This window comes from Rhincodon typus, chromosome 8, assembly GCF_021869965.1.
Source record: "Rhincodon typus isolate 14 chromosome 8, sRhiTyp1.1, whole genome shotgun sequence".
Classification (NCBI taxonomy): domain Eukaryota; kingdom Metazoa; phylum Chordata; class Chondrichthyes; order Orectolobiformes; family Rhincodontidae; genus Rhincodon; species Rhincodon typus.
Window position 1 is genome coordinate 10,936,321 of NC_063339.1, and position 17,917 is coordinate 10,954,237.

The following is a 17,917-nucleotide window of genomic DNA, read 5'->3' on the forward strand; positions in this document are numbered from 1 at the left end:
GGAGTGTGGAAAGTAGTATAACCTGTCTTTCAGCAACTTCTAGTGGTTAAATAAAATAAATCCCTGACACTCAACTTAAAATCAACAAGTAACAATTTGTTTATCAAACGTTAACAGTGAACAAATTAACTAAACTATTGACAAACCGAATAAATCCCTTCTAACTACCAACTATTCCCGAATAAAGCAAGATTCTAATGGTGTGGTGTTCCAATAAATACAAATTCCACTTATAAAAAAAACTGGAATTTAGTCTCTCGAAATTACAGCCAAGCTACGTATCTTCCAGAATGTTCTGCACCTTCTCCGTTGACTCTTCTGTCAGGAATATTAACTAGTTGCGCCATCAGTACCGTTAGTATTTAGATGGTGCTTTCTCTAAGACGTAGAGGAGACTGTGAGAGTCAGCGATTCTCTCTTGAAAGCTGAGGGCTGTTAATTCTGGCGGATGGCAATTACCTCTCGGGTCTTTTTCCAATTGCCCCGTTCTTTTATACCCTTGATGACATATCGATTTCTTACAATAGGATTGGTCCTATGTTGTCAAAACCATCAGATTTAAATTGAATTGGGTTTTGGTACCTAAGTGCCTGGTTCAAATTGATTGGCTAAATTCAAAACTTGTTGTCTTGGTAAAAACTGCTGCTTGGCTTGCTAACTGTATGGCCTTTTGAAACAAGTTTTTCAATTCGGGTGCTCTCTGTGTACTTGCAAACTTTCAAGCTGCTGCTCACAGACATTCGTTTTAAATCTCTCAGCATAGAAAAAGCACATTCTCTTTTAAAAGGACCACATGATGCTTTCCCCCATAGCATTTTACAAACACCAAATTCTAACTTCTTAACTCCCAATCCACAAGTACTCTACCCAACTTCACAACACAACTCATTGACCAATACTTTGGAGTGATGTTTATATCTTCCAATGTGTTTCTGCGAGGGCCCCAGGGCTTTGTCTCTCCATTAAATGCATTTTAGAAACACTTTGCTGTTGATATTGCATCTACCCAAAAGGATTCTGTAAGTTTGACATAGCCAAAACAGCTGGATGGGTTTGGAGTCTGTGTGTTGATGGTCCCAGTCTTCTGAGACTTCAGATTTCAGTCAGCAGTGGTTATCCTCAGAGCAGTACTGAGCCCACTGGTGAAAATGACCTTCAATATCGATTATGGTGTAATTTCAGGGATTTCATACTAAATGGATTCAAGATGGCGACTCTTTGCAAGTTTGCTACAGCAAATCTTATTCTCACATTTCTTGCAATTGTTCTGCACTTTTAAACTTCAATTCAAAGCCTGTAAAATTACTAACAATGTTCTTTTAAATCTCACCTTCCTTGCAGCTGTAATTTTGTATTCCTTGCTCTGTTCAATCACCCTATGATCATTGCATGGTATGATCTGCCTGTACTGCATGGAAAACAAAGCTACCATTTCTGAAGAAGGGTCCCGATCTGAAACATCAACTTTCCTGCTCCTCTGATGCTACCTGGCCTGCTGTGATCCTCACTGTGTTATCTCTGACTCCAGCAACTGCAGTTCTTACTATCTCTATGTTAGATCAGTTTGCTTCTTAATATTCTTCGGGTCAATAATTTTGACAATGATTGTCCCTAGTTTGCCTGATATTTTACAGTTGGCTTCACCCATCAGAAAACAACAGCAAAGTGGTAATGTCAAGGGACTAGCAATCCAGAGGCACAAACTAGCACTCTGGGAGTACAAGTTCAAATCCCTTCATGACAGCTGAGGTGATTCTACTTCAGCTAACAAATCTAGAATGAAAAATTCATCTCCGTCAGGGTGATCATGTAATAATCAGCAATGCGGTTGACTCTTAACTTCACTCTGAACGGGCCTAGCATGTCACATGTAGCAAACTGCCCCAGAACAGTCAAGGGAGAATAAAGTTAGGTAGATCATTGGCATTGACTCAGGCACCAAAAATGACCACAGCACACCCTGCCCAGTCAACCTCATTGATATCCGGGGCTTTCAGCTAAAATTGGGAGAGCTGTTCCACAGTCTGGTGAAGCAATAGCCTGACATAGTCACACTACCAAATCGTACCTTACAATGTCTGAGACTCCATCAGCACCTGGCAAGACAGTACAAAAGGCATGGAATGTTTTTGAGAAGGCTAAAGGGATCTAAAGGGTATGAGGAGAAAGTGGGAACAGAGTAAAGGTTGAATGATCAACCATAATCATATTGAATGACGAAGCAGGCTTGAAGGGCCAAACGGCCTACTTCTACTCCCATTTTCTATGTTTCTCTGCTTTGGCTGCAAAATATCCTGGCACTTATACTTATACTAAGTCAGACCCAGTTGGACCTCTAAAAAAGCTGTTTCAGTCTAGTTCCAATGCTGGTATCTATTTGCCAATGTGGAGAATTGCCAAGTATGAGTTGCCCATGGAAAGCAGGACAAATCCAACCAGCCTATTCCTGCCACATCAATCAATTCTTGATCATCAGCACAGCCCTCCTATTGCCATTAATGTTAAATCTTGCACATTATTGAAATAACGCCACAGAGGCTGGTGTCCCATCACCAGGAGTCCCTGACACTGATCCAGCTCCCTCAGAGAGAACCGAACCCATGTGACTCCTGTTTATATCTATCAGCTAGAGTTCCCTGATTGGACTAGATTAACAGCACCAATTAGGGAACTCATACTCTATGAGGTCCACCTTACTGCCTTGTTACAATCACTGCTCTTTTATTGCTGAAGGTCCTCTTTACAGCCAATTATGTGTAGTCTCAGGCATATTGTAGGGAACACAGTTAGCTTTCTCACACAGCAAAGTGATACGATTGGATAATCTGCTTTAGTGATTGATTGAGGGATACATGTTAGCCAGGACAATAGGTGCAGCTTCTCTGTTCATCTTCAAAATAGTGCCTTGGGATTCTTTTCCATTCACCCAGAAGGGCAGAAAGGGTCTCATTTCAAATTTCATCTGAAACTTTTTGACATTTCAAACTGTGCAGCACTCCTTCAGTGCTGCATCGCAGTGTCAGCCTTGACTTTGTGCTCAAATCCAGTAGAGAGATTTGACCTTTCTGACTCAGGGGCGAGAGCCCTTCCCAGTAGCTAAGGCTGACACAAGTCCAAATTTGGCTACTTGTTCTTTTCTCAATTTACCTACAACTGAATCCAATCCTTTTTCAACAATACCTCCAGCCTTAAATTCCAGTCTGCACGTAGCTTCCACTATTCCTGCTCTTTCAATTATCAGTGTTTAATCTTTGTGCAAATACAGAAGGAAGCGTACTGATTTTAGGAAGAACCTCACCATCAACGATGATGGCTGGCTCAGAAATCAGCAAAATCTCTTCTCAAAAGGGCCACTGACTGTGGAGTCGGCTCCAGTGTCTTTCTCACATGGAAGGAATTGTGTGAATGGTGGACTTGTGAATGGTCAGCACGGTCGTATACATTATAAATTGAGCCATACAGGTCGGAGTGTGTGTTATTCATAAATAAATCCAGACTGTAATTATGTCTGTTCAAAGTGAATATTTCATGTGAATATTTATCACCCGACGCAGAACTGGCAATACATCCTGTGATAAACAAAATCATGTGACTACACTACATTAACTCAACATGCAGATTCGATAAGATACAGCCTTAAATTGTTGACCGTAGCCTGCATTATACAACTGGTCACGCTTGAAGAATATTTGAAGTGGACAACTTGACAGATATAAAAGATGTATGAGATTTGGCCAAGTCCAATCCTTATGTGCAATTTACAGCCTAATAATGTTCACAGCTACTTTACATCAATGCAACAGCAACAGGGCAACAACAATACAACTTGTCATCATTGTAAGGATTAAAAACAATCCAGGGTACAATAAATGCAACGTTGGTGCTTTCTTTCAGTTTTCTTTCACCGGACACTTTGTGTAAAGAGGACCTGGGTTGCACTGGTCATGTTGGGTCACAGAATTATGCAGAGAAAGGCCAGTCAGCCATTGTACATACATTAAATTTTTGAAAATGCTGTCCCTTTAGTCTCACCCCTTGTTCATAAACCTGTACATTTCCCTCTCCATCTATTTATCCTTTTGGAAGTGATTATTGAACCAGCTTGCTTTGCCTCTTAGACAGTGTACAATATTTAATTTTAATTCTCATGATATCTCATTATTATTCTATAGGGATTAATAGTTACTCTGTCACCTTAACTGGAGCCCATTCTGAAATAATTTCAGGTACGTTTAGATTCTCCGCAAATAATGAGTTACTTTGTGAATATTCATTCACTCTTTGAAGATAAACTCTGTACATCCAGGCCTGTCACCATCATACTCCTTGCTAACTTCTCAAACAGCCAAACATCCAGGGAGCAGGTATAACTCTCATCCATTGTAGAGTGCTGCCCTATGTGAGGTGACTATGAAAATTCTGATTTATTGAAAGTGTTCCTTCCAGTCCTAAAGGAGATTGTGTCCTCTTGGCTTGAAAACACAATGTTCCTTGGGCAGCACTTACAATCCACATACCAATCTGTGAAAAACATCAGAGAGGCAGGTGATTCCATTGTTTAATAACCTCAAATCCACAGCAAATGCAAAAGGTTTGCTATTAATGATACTGAGATCCTTGAGCTGATAATCTCAGGATATTGATTACAGTGAGAAGAATACAAATTACCACATGCTCCAAAATTCACTTACAAATCAGACTGCGCTGCACCTGGAGTGTTTACAAAACAGAGAATCACAAACTCTAATGAAAGTTAAAAACACAAGCTTGAGAAACCAGGGTGACAGAGTGACCCACTGCTGGATCCTGTATGAAGTAATGGTCACTATGTTACACTTTCAAACTATGAGATTTCTGCTCTCATCACTAGTACTGCTCAGCCCCAGTGGAAAGATGGAGCTGCAGGATAATGACACAGGCCAGTGACAGAGCTGTCCAAGGTTCTGCCTTTTGGATGAAACATTAAACTGTTGCCCACTTAGGAAGACATTAAAAATGCAGTGACAATGTTTAAGGAAGGTTAGGGGAAATGAGTAGTAACCCCTCAAGCAACACCACTAAAATCTGGTTCATTGGTTTCATTGTTTACCTGTGCGATTTTACAGTATGCAAATTGGTTACCGCAGCTCCTACATGACAACACAGAAGGGTAATTCAAAGACACTTCATTGGTTGTAAACTGCTTTGGGATGTCACTGGGGTAGTGAAAAGTGCTATATAAATGCAGGCTCTTCCTTCTTTCTTCCTTTCATTGCTGGAGGACTACAATAGATAGTTGCTACAGTATGTTAAAAGACAATTAGCTGCCAGTCAAGTAATTTTATTCAAAACTTGTCCTGTCATGCTTGCACACTGACCTTAGACATGAAACACTTGTCCTTTTGGGTAGAAATTGGTCTTCGCTGAATTATGTCCACATTATGTTATGAGGAACATCACAAGTCACTGTACCAAGCACCAGGAACCCACTGTATTAGAAACCAGATTCAGGGCCATGGGCATTGCCTAGACCATAGGTGTTTAAAACATTAACTGATTAATTCTGTTACAATCATTGCAGTTATTAATATTCTATGAACACAATTCATTTAAATGACCACAAACCATCAAAGTAAAATGCTTATCTGAGTCCCAAGATTGATAAAAATTTATCAATCTTGGGACTCAGATAAGCATTTTCTCAGATAAGAAAGGAGTATGATGGTGACAGGCCTGGATGTACAGAGTTTATCCTCAAAGAGTGAATGAATATTCACAAAGTATCTCTTTATTTGCGGAGAATCTAAACATACCTGAAATTATTTCAGAATGCTAGCTGAGCTGAAGTTAAGGTGACAGAGTAACTATTAATCCCTATAGAATAATAATGAGATATCATGAGAATTAAAATTAAATATTGTACACTAAGAGGCAAAGCAAGCTGGTTCAATAATCACTTCCAAAAGGATAAATAGATGGAGAGGGAAATGGTTTATGAACAAGAGGTGAGACTAAAGGGACAGCATTTTCAAAATTTAACGTAGGTACAATGGGCTGAATGGCCTTTCTCTGCATAATTCTGTGACCCAACATGACCAGTGCAACCCAGGTCCTCTTTAGACAAATTGTCCAGTGTAAGAAAACTGAAAGAAAGCACCATTTTTTGTACAATGGATTATTGTTAATATTGAATTGAATTACACATCTACATCCACACCACTCCAATCAATGGCAGGTATCCAGCAGTCAGAAGTGGAGGATAATTAGTTCTCACAGCAATCATGATATTTCTGTGACAACAATTGAAAACATTATTGTAGGGAACTATAGTGTGACATAATAACTGCAGACCCTGAGCGGAATTCCATTTGCTGGTGAGGAGTATATATACTGTGTACGAGTATATCTGTAGGTGTCTCTGTGGGTGTCTGCGTGTCTCCTAGGTAAAGACCATTAGAGGCTGTTTTCACATCACACTATTTTGGGCCCCACTATTAATTACCATTAAATGCAAATGCAATCATGTTAAAGAAAGACTTGCATTTATATAGTACCTTTCATCATTATTAGAAACGCAGGTTCCTTTAAGGGTCAACCAGAAGCTAATGTCTAATCAACCTGCTCAGAGATGTTAATACACGTCCATGGCAGGTGGGACTTGAACCCAGGCCTCCTGGATCAGAGAGAGGGGCATACCACTATGCCACAAGACACCCAGGGTCAACTAGAACAGCCCCAGAGTTGATGGTGAGCAGGTTATGCTTATTGGTACTGAAGAATTGGGTTTTCAGTCGTAATTTGTTAATTATTTAAGTGGTCAAATGGATGATTTAGTGGTGGTTTGTTTTTGAAAAACAAACAGCTGGGCTCTTCATTAGCCTAGAGGGAATGCATTTACGGAGAGGGGGGAACGTTTAAAGGAGATGCGAATGGCAAGTTTTTTTTACACAGAGGGTGGTAGGAATCTTCGAACTCGCTGCCAGGGGCGGTGGTGGAGGCAGATATGACAGGGGCGTTAAAGGGACTTGTGGATAAGCACATGAATATGTACGGAATGGAGAGATATGGACCGAAGGCAGGCAGAAGGTATAGGTGTAATTTGGCGTCATGTTTGGCACAACATCATTGACTGAAGGGCCCATTCCTGTGTTGTACAATTCTATGTTCTATGTTCTACCAACAGGTCCAGGCAGCAGTTGGTGCAGGGGTCATAATTTGTAACTGCCTACCTCTCTTCTACAGTTACATGTGTGCATTGGTTCTTTGGAAAGGCAGCACAAGGTGTTCACCAATAGCCTTGAAGCTTTCAGAGTCAGATGGGTATGAGTGGGGCTGGTGTGCGTTAACTCCCTCACTAAAACCATTTTGCTGCAGTCGCTCCCTTGCTTTCTCCCTTTACGATTGTTTTTGTTATTGTCATGTTGACCTTGGTGGGCAGTGTTGGTAATTGGCTGATTGGGTGATTTGGTAATGGGTCATTAAAATATTAGAAGAGCTGGGTTCTTCCCCAGTTGGGGGAAAAGAATTTAGTGGTGCCTTTCTTTGTTTTAAAAAGAAAGCGAAGTTTTCAGCAATCCAGTGCGACTGTAGAATATTGTGGTTCAATTACAGCTGCAACTGTCTATTCTATGGAGATCTGCAAACTATGGGCCAGCTATACCCAAGATATAGAAGGTTGCAACCCCTTTTTCTTCACTTTAAAAATATCTTTTGTTACTCTTTTGGTCGTACTGTAGCCCCATGCTCCTAAATCTTTAGGCACTCCGTGCAGATATGCGATGGGTCAGTCAGGAGAGCTCCTTGTGGAACAACTTCTAACCTGCCCAGAGTCACCATCAATAGATCAAGGTAGTGGGTCACGTAGAGGGAGAGTCTCAATCCCCAGCTGTCTGCCTCTCTTTTGTGGTTATGTCCATGCCTATGTGTCTTTGAAAAGAAAGGATGCAAAGTCCACTGATATCCTTGAAGGTTTTCAGAATAGATGGGCAGCAAAGGGGCTGAAATGCATTATTTCGTCTTCCTGTCATATTTTGATTTAGACCACACCCCTACACACTATTTTCTACCTTTGAGTTTCCTTTGTGCTGGTTATCATCACATCATCCTTCAAAGTCAGTAGTTTTTCTTGTTTGTTAAAGAGCTGGGTTCTTCTCCAGTTGAAATTGGCTTCTGGACAGGAAGGAGGTCCAGAAAGGGAAGGTGAAAACTGGTGTTTGTGCTAAACTGCAAATTTTAAGTACCACCCTTATAAATCTCTGAAAGACTTTTTCTGCCTAATTTATCATATGGATATCAGTCTGTGGAACACCTTTCACAACCTCAGAATACTTCAAGCGCTTTTGAAGGTAGTTGCTGCTGCAGGAAATGCAACAACCATTTTTATTGCACAGCAAGATCTCACAAGCTGCAATGTAATAGTGAGTATATGTAATCTGTTTAATTGGTGTTGATTGATAAATGTTTGCCAGGGTGAGGTAAGCTCTTCTAGTCTTCCTCAAAATAGTGCGAGAGGATCTTCCATGCCTACTCAGTAAAGCAGGTGGAGCAACAGCTTTAACATCTCATCTGAAAGATAGCCCTTCTGATGGTGCAGCGCTCAGTCAGCACTGCATCAGTGTGTGAATGTTAATTTAGATTGCCAGTCATTGGAGTTGGAGTCAAATCTCATAATATCTTGGTACAAAGGCAAATGTTCTAAAAACTAAACCCCAACAGACACCACATACTGCATGGTCTTGATACGAATACTGCAGACCCCATCACAAATCAGTCAAGGATGCCCACACTGCTGCGAGCTCTTGTTAAGCATTGTGAACGAGGAATGATATGCCTGCTAAATTTCCCAAGTGTTACTCACCTCAGTCTCAGAGACTGGTGTTTGGTCAATTCCTTTGGTTATAGAGGCCCAGGATCTGGCAGTCAGCATGCAGGCAAACAGTGGGTACAAGTCCCCAGCCCCCAGCCGCCGGCTGTATATCTCGATGCCTTTCATATCGGTTCTTATCAGAGAATGCCACAAGCGGCAATAGTCGAGGCGGAACTCTTCTGTCAAGTTCTGGATAAAGCCAAGAATAAAACAGCAGTCAAGAGAAAGAGGCAATAATTAGAAGTGAGCACAGTTTAGCTACTGAAGAGTTAAGAACATAAGAACTAGAAGCAGGAGTAGGCCATCTGGCCCCTCAAGCCTGCCCCGCCATTTAATAAGATCATGGCTGATCTTTTTGAGACTCAGCTCCACTTACCCGCCCACTCACCATAACCCTTAATTCGTTGAGGTTGGTTGGCTCGCCGAGCTGGTTTGTTGTTCCGCATACGTTTCATTACCGTGCTTGGTAACGTCCTCAGTGCAGCCTCTGATGAAGCGTCGGTGTGTTTTCCCGCCTGGTTTTTAAACTCTGGGGTCCGTTGCGATGGATTGCTTCACTTCCGGGTTTCCTCCGTAATGGAATGTATATGGGATCGAATTCAATGTGTTTATTAATAGCATGCTTCGTGGAGTGCCATGCTTCCAGGAATTCTCATGCCTAGCCTGTCCCAGGATCTTGGTGTTGTCCCAGTCGAAGTCGTGGTTCTCCTTGTCCATGTGGATTGAGATGAGGCTACAAAAAGACACGACCAATACTCACTTATCTCAATCCACATGGACAAGGAGAACCACAACTTCGACTGGGACAACACCAAGATCCTGGGACAGGTTAGGCAGAGACAAGCACGAGAATTCCTGGAAGCATGGCACTCCACGAAGCATGCTATTAATAAACACATTGAACTCGACCCCATATACATTCCACTACGGAGGAAACCCGGAAGTGAGGCAATCCATCGCAACGGACCCCAGAGTTTAAAAACCAGGCAGGAAAACACACCGACGCTTCATCAGAGGCTGCACTGAGGATGTTATCAAGCACGGTAACGAAACGTCTGCAGAATAACAAACCAGCTCGGCGAGCCAACTAACCTCAACACCCACAACCCGAGCTACAGATCTACTCCAAAACCTTAGAACCCTTAATTCCTTTACTGTTCAAAAATTTATCTAGCCTTGCCTTAAAAACATTCAGCGAGGTAGCTTCAACCACTTCACTGGGCAGGGAATTCCACAAATTCACAACTCTTTGGGTGAAGAAGTTCCTCCTGACCTCAGTCTTACATCTGCTTCCCTTTATTTTGAGGCTATGCCCTCTAGTCCTAGTTTCACCTGCTAGCGGAAACAACCTCCCTGCTTCCACCTTATCTATTCCCTTCATAATCTTATATGTTTCTATAAGATCTCCCCTCATTCTTCTGAATTCCAATGAGTATAATCCCAGCCTACTCAGTCTCTCCTCATAATCCACTCTCTCAACTCTGGAATCAACCGAGTGAATCTCCTCTGCACCCCCTCCAGTGCTAGTACATCCCTTCTCAAGTAAGGAGGCCAAAACTGCACACAGTACTCCAGGTGTGGCCTCACCAGGACCCTATACAGCTGCAGCACAGCCTCCCTGTTTTTAAACTCCATCCCTCGAGCAATGGCAGACAAAATTCCATTTGTCTTTTTAATCACCTGCTGCACCTGCAATCCTACTTTTAGCGATTCATGCACAAGGACACCCAAGTCCCTCTACACAGCGGCGTGCTGCAATTTTTTACCATTTAAAACATAGTCCATTTTGCTGTTATTCCTACCAAAATAGATGACCTCACACTTATCAACATTGTACTTCATCTGCCAGACCTTTGCCCACTCACTTAGACTATCTATATCCCTCTGCAGACTTTCAGTGTCTTCTGCACACTTTGCTCTACCACTCACCTTAGTGTCATCTGCAAATTTTGACACACCACACTTAGTCTCAAACTCCAAATCATCTATGTAAATTGTAAACAATTGCGGTCCCAACACTGATCCCTGAGGCACACCACTAGCCACTGACCGCCAACCAGAAAAACACCCATTTACCCCTACTCTTTGCTTTCTACTGGTCAACCAATCCTCTATCCATGCCAATACATTACCTGTAATACCGTGGAACTTTATCTTATGTAGCAGCCTTTGGTGTGGCACCTTGTCAAATGCCTTCTGGAAATCCAGATACACCACATCCACAGGTTCCCCATTGTCCACCATGCAAGTAATGTCCTCAAAGAATGACCTACCCTTCATGAACCCATGCTGGGTATTCCCAATGGGACGATTTATATCCAGATGTCTTGTTATTTCTTCCTTAATGATAGATTCAAGCATTTTCCCCACTACCGAAGTTAAGCTAACTGGCCTATAGTTACCTGCTTTTTGTCTACTTCCTTGATTAAGAATCACAGAATTGATCCAGCATAGGAGGAAGCCATTTGGCCCATTGTGTCTGCACCAGTTCTTCACATGAGAATATTACTTATTGTCAATCTCCTGTTTTTTATTTTTGTTTCTGTACCCTTGCACATTACTTGCATCCAAGTAACAATCCAATGCCCTCTTAAATGCCTCAGATGTACCTGCCTCCACCAGAGCTCCAGGCAGAACAAACACTTATATTTGCTCCTATTTTCACATCACTTTAAGCCTGTGCCCTCTGGTTCTTGATCCTTTTACGAATGGAGACAGATTTTCCCCATGTATTTGATCAAGTCCTGCTCCTGATTTTGAAATCCTTAATCAGATCTCCTGTTCCCCTTCTTCTCTCCAATGTGAACATTCCCAACTTTTTTCAATGTATCCTCATAATTTAAGTTCCTCAACCCTGAAACCAGTCTTGAAAATCATTTCTGCATTCTCTCCAATACTTTCACATCCTTCCTATAATGTGGAGCCCATAACTGTATACAATTCTCCAGCTGAGGTCTAACAGGTATCTTTCTACCAATAGGGGACTCTGCTTTATGCATATACCTAGGGTTGCCAGCTATAATAAAATCTATTCCTGGAGATGAAATCACATCCCTTGGCCTGCACTCCAGCCATTCAGCCCATGGCCAGCACATCCATTCTTGTGACACACTGTCTTTCACCATCGATAGGCAAGCAATGAGACTTTTTACTAAATAGGGTGATGCTTGACTGACAGTTCAAAAGGCATTTGTTTCCCTATGTTCAACATTTTTACAACTGGTATAGCAAAATGTTTAAAAATAATGTTTTTTTTTTGTAATTTTCTTCAATGCGCCTATGATTTATTTCCACTGCTGTGCACACTGTAGTGTCTTGGGAGACTGCCCTCTGACACTGGGTCAATTCTGAAGAGTGAGCAAACCTAGATGTAATATGTCTTTGAATCTTTATATAGAATTTACTGCACAGAGCGACTCAGCTCAACTGCTACTCAATCCATCTGGTTCACTAATATCCTTTAGGGAAGGAAACTGCCATCCCCACCTGGTCTGGCCTACATGTGACTCCAGACCCACAGCAATGTGGTTCACTCTTAACTGCCCTCTGGGCAATTAGGGATGGGCAATAACTGCTGCCTCGTCAGCAACCCCTCATCCCGCGAATGAATAAAGAAAAAAAAACAAAAACTGGTCTCTGCTGTTGGGGACAATAAGAGGGTTTCAGCCGAAAACGTTGACTTTCCTGCTCCTCTGAAGCTGTCTGACCTGCTGTGCTTTTCTAGCCTCACATCTACAGACTCTGGTTTAGGCTGTTGTTTGCACAGTCTAACTCTCTCACCATCTCCTTTGTGCCTTGTGTACTCTCCTGTAAAGATAACTTCCCTATTTTCCTCAACCACTCCACATAGCAGGTGATTACACATTCGAACCAATCTTTCAGTTAAATAAAGGTTTCTGGTGAATTCTTAATCAGATTTATTAGCGAGTACCTTATATTGATGGCATTTAATTTTAATTTATTCCATCTTCCCTACACTTGTATCAACCTAAGGTGTTCATTTTAAATACAAAACAGATGACAAATCTGCTGCAGCAGCATTAGCAGAACAAAGATGCAGACTTTTCCGGATCAGTGAACATCACATCATTTTCAATAGAGATGCAAATATCAAACACAATGCAAACAGATTCGACGCAAACATGATTATTTCTTCGGTTGTTATTTTTGTATCTTAACGCAGGTCAAAAGGTGAAAAGTTTGCATTAGCTGATAGTAGTATTGGAACAGACCAATAGGGAGTTCAGCTGAAAACTCATCAACTGAAAACACAATTTGAGCTTGAATATGGGTAAATCCAAAACTATACGATGACTCATGAAAGAGTGGTCAATCAATGGAAGAGATTCCCTGAGATGATGAAGGAGGCTGCTCGTTTGATTCAGAAAGTAACATTTTGGAGTCGAGTATGTGACGAATTTGAGACAAGGTATATGACGAGTGTTCAGAATTGGGAAAGTTTATATATTTTGCTTTCAATGTCTACCCCGCTCTCACTTTCACCTGGTCCATCACTGATGACTCCCTTCCCTTCCTCAACATCTCTGTTTCCATTTCTATGGATAGACTGGTCATCACTATCCACTACAAACCCACCGAATCCCACAGTTATCTTGACTACATATCTTCACGTCCTGCTTCATGAACAGGCTCTGTTCCATTCTTGCAGTTCCGCCGTCTCCTTCGCATTTGTTCTAATGGTGCCAACTTTGACAAGGGAGCCTCCAAAATGTCCATCTTCTTCCTCAACTGAGGATTCCCCAGCACCATTGTTCACAGGGCCCTTGGCTGGGTCCAACTAATCTCCCACACTTCAGCCCTCACACCTTCTCTTCCATCCCACAACAACGATAGGTTCCCCTTGTCCTCACCTACCATCTCACCAGCATCCATGGGATCATTAGCTGCCATTTCCGTTAACTCCAGTGGGATGCCTCATTGTTAGCTTTCTGCAGGGACTGTTCCCTCCAGGAAACCCTATTCCACTGCAGGGACATCCATGTCCCACAAATGAACAAAGAAAAGAACAAAAATGGCCACACCTGTCAATCCACCATTGTAGAGCTTGAAAACATGAGGTGGGGTGTGTTGTGTGTGTGTGTTGTGCGTGTATTGTGTATGTGTGTTGTTTGTGTTTTGTGCATGTGGGTTGTGTATGTGTTCTGTGTATTTTGTGTGTGTTGTGTGTGTGTTGTGGTTGTGTGTATTTTGCAAGTACGCAGTGTGTGGGGTGTGCATGTGCGTGTGTCTGTTGGGGAGGGGTGGAAATACAGAAAATCTTTTTGGTCCACTAGACTGTGGTTGGGAGATTGTCTCCAAGCAACAGCTCGACTTTGGCCTGATCAGCGGTCAATCGATCATTTCAAAGATCCTGTTGGCATCACCAATTCAGCCAAAGTGTAAAGATAGCACCTAGCACCTTCAGGCTCACCCCTGCCCCTTGACTCACTTGAGGTTCTGGTATACTAATAGTGTCTTCCCCCCTGAAAAATGATACAAAGTAGCTATTGTATGAATCTCATGCTAGCACGAGATTCCCTGATTTTATTCCCCATCCCTGCTTTCAAACCTCTAACTTCAGGATTGAAATAATTCAGGCTCAACTCTGAAGGCTAGTTGCAATAATTAGTCAACAGCTCCATTATTATGAGGCTACCAGGACAGTGAAAGGCAAGCTACATGGATCTGGGTTCCATTATCATCTAGGAATGCTCATCAATTCTTATATAAATATTCCTGTTCAAACTAAGAATCACAATCCCTTCTAAAGGCTCAGCTGACAAACAGTGAGTAGTAGTTTCTCAACTATTGCTGTTACATTCTGCATGCAGTCATAGGGCTACTACATCACATTTTATCTTGGTAATAATGTTTGACAGAAAAACCCTGATGTGTGTTATGTACAGGCCCCCTAGCAGTAGTCAATATGTGGGGAAGAAGATAGGTCAGGAGATAGAAAATAATCCATTACAATAATCATGGGGGACTTCAATGTGCAGGTGGAATGGCAAAATCAGGGTTGGTAGCAAATCGCAAGAAAAGGAATTTGTGGAATGTCTATGATATGGGTTTTGTGGAGCAGCTTGTGGTAGACTCGACTAGGGAACAGGCAATTCTGGATTTAGTGACATGAAATGAGGCAAACCTGATGAGGGAGCTAAGGTGAAGGAACCCCTAGGGACCAATGACCATAATATGACAGGATTCACCCTGAAGTTTGAGAGGGAGAAATTGGAATCAGATGTAACAATAGAACAATTGAGTAAAGGTAACTGCAAAGATATGAGGGAGGAGCTTGCCAGAGTTGATCGGAAGGGGACCCCAGCAGGGTAGATGGTGGAGCAGCAATGGCAGGAGTTTCTGGGGTTAATTCAGGATGCACAGCAGAAATTCATCCCAAGGAAGAATAAACATACTGAGGGGAGGATGAGGCAACCATGACTGACAAGAAAGTCAGGGACAGCATAAAAGCTAAAGAACAAACTTACAACATAGTAAAGATTAGTGGGAAGCTACAGGATTGGGAAGACTTTAAAAACCAGCAGAGGACAATTAATAAAAAAAAGGGGGCAGAGATAAAACATGAGAAGAAGCTAGCCAGTAATGTAAAAGAAGACTGCAAGAGTTGTTTTAAATATATATAAGGTAAGAGCGAGGCAAGAGTGGACTGTGCTGATTGGCTGCTGGAAAATAAGACTGGAGTGGTACTAATGGGGAACAAAGAAATGGTGGAGGAACTCAATAGCTACGTTGCATCATTCTTCAGGGGGAAGACACTATTAGCATACCAGAACCTCAAGTGAGTCAAGGGGCAGGGGTGAGCCATCAGTAAGGAGAAGGTGCTAAGGAAGCTGAAAGGGTTGAAAGTGGATAAATAACCTGAACCAGAACCAGATGGACTACATCCCTGAACTCCGAAGGAGATAGCTAAGGAAATTGTGGAGGCATTGCTCGTGATCTTTCAGGAATCACTCGAATCAGGGAGGGTGCCAGGGGATTTGAAAATGGCTAATGTAACATCCCTGTCTTAAAAGGGATGGAGGTAGAAGAGAGGAAATTATAGGCCTGTTAGCCTGACCTCAATCATTGGTAAGACATTGGAGTCCACTATTCAGGATGAAATGGCAGAGCACTTGCAAGTGCACTATAAAAAAAAGCTTCATCAAAGGGAGGTCATGTCTGACAAAACTGTTAGAATCCTTTGAGTGGGTAAGGAGCAAATGAGACAAAGGAAAGCCAGTGGGATACGATCTATTTAGATTTCCAAAAGGCCTTTGACAAGGTGCCTCACAGGTGGCAGCTAAATAAGATAAGAGCCCCTGGTGTAAGGGGCAAGGTACTGGCATGGATAGTGGATTGGCTGATTGACAGAAGCCAGGGATTAGGGATAAAGGGAACGTTTTCAGGATAGCAGTGGTGACTAATGGAGTTCTGCGAGAGTCCATGTTGGGACCACAACTAATCACTTTATACATTAACAATCTGGATGAAGGAACTGAGGGCATTTGTTGCTAAGTATCCAGATGACACAAAGATAGGTGGAGTGATACGTAATATTGAGGAAACAGGGAGACTACTGAAGGGCTTGCATAGGCTGGGAGAGTAGACAAGAAGTGGCAGATGGAATACAATGAGATAAAATGTGAGGTTATGCGCTTTCGTAGGAACAATAGACGCATAGGTTGTTTTCTAAATGAGGAAAGGCTTTGGAAATCTGAAACACAAAGGGACTTGGGAGTCCTAGTTCAGGATTCTCTATGGTTACCATGCAGATTCAGTTGGCAGTAAGGAAGGTAAATACAATTTTAGCATTGATTTCAAAACGGCTAGAATATATGAGCAGGGATTTATTGCTGAGGCTGCAGAAGGCTCTGGTCAGACAGCATTTGGAATATTGTGAGCAGTTTTCGGCCCTGTATCTAAGCAACGATGTGCTGGCTTTGGAAGGGGTCCAAACGAGGTGTACAAGAATGACCCCTGGAATGAGCATTCATATGAGGACGAGTTGAGGACTCTTGGTCTGTACATGATGTGAGTTTAAAGAATGAGGAGAGATATTTGAAACTTACAGAATACTGAGAGGCCTGGATAGAGTAGACATGGAGAAGATGCTTCAACTTGTAAGAGCGACTAAGACCTGAGGGCACAGCTTCAGAGTGAGGAGATGACCTTTTAGAACTGAGATGAGCAGGAATTTCTTCAGCCAGTAGGTGGTTAATCTTTGTAACTTATTGCCACAGGTGGCTGTGAATGCCATGCTGTTGAGTGTATTTAAGACAGTGATGGATAGGTTCTTGATTGGTTAGGCAATCAAGGGTTACGGGGAGAAGGCGGGAGAATCGGGTTGAGAAACATGTCAGCCATAATTGAATGGGGAAGCAGACTCAATGGGTCGAATGACATAATTCTGCTCCTATTTCTTAAAGTCTTGTGGACAGTAATTAGGACATAGGCCCTTAAAGATACATGTACATGATATCTTGAGGTTAAGTGATGGCAGTGAAGGAAGTTGAGATTGTAACGTGCTTTCAAGTTCCTCAGCCTAATGCAGAAACGACACAAATGAAATTGTTGCCACTTTTACTCACTTTCTAAATGTATTTTGGCATTGAGCATGTGCTGCCTGAAGTGTGACAGACTTGATACTTTTCCATATAGATATACTGCAACATTATATATTTCAAAAGAAACTCCTCAGAATTACGCATGGGTGCTATAATCTATGCAGCCTGTCTGAAAGTAAATATTTGCTGGATTCTGGCAGCATGCTAGAGCAACCCTGTCCTCTGATTGAGGCAGCACGGCTCACACTGCAAACCAACCAGTATGAAGATATTCATTAAAACACGCATACTATGACAGCAAGAAACCAGGAATGTATCATAAAAATCTCATTTACCTTAAAGATAAATCTCTTTCAAATGAAAGCTTTCGAATGACTGGTTTAGCTGTTCCTGAGATAATGCCAGGGAATGGCTCCTTGACACTCGATGTTACCCTTGGCCCTGTGGGTAGTGTTCATGCCTTCGAGTCAAAAGTTTGTGGGTTCAAGCTCTAGTTCTGAGATTTGAA

The 17,917-nt window shown here is 42.1% G+C and overlaps 1 protein-coding gene across 1 annotated transcript in view; it reads right to left on the minus strand.

Moving 5' to 3' along the window:
• The window catches only part of adck1 (aarF domain containing kinase 1), a 399,982-nt gene that overhangs the window by 45,382 nt on the left and 336,683 nt on the right, over window positions 1-17,917 (minus strand). Inside the window, exon 9 of the mRNA XM_048600420.1 lies at window positions 8,837-9,034. Within this exon, the coding sequence (XP_048456377.1) occupies window positions 8,837-9,034 (198 nt within the window). The remainder of the gene's footprint in view (window positions 1-8,836; window positions 9,035-17,917) is intronic.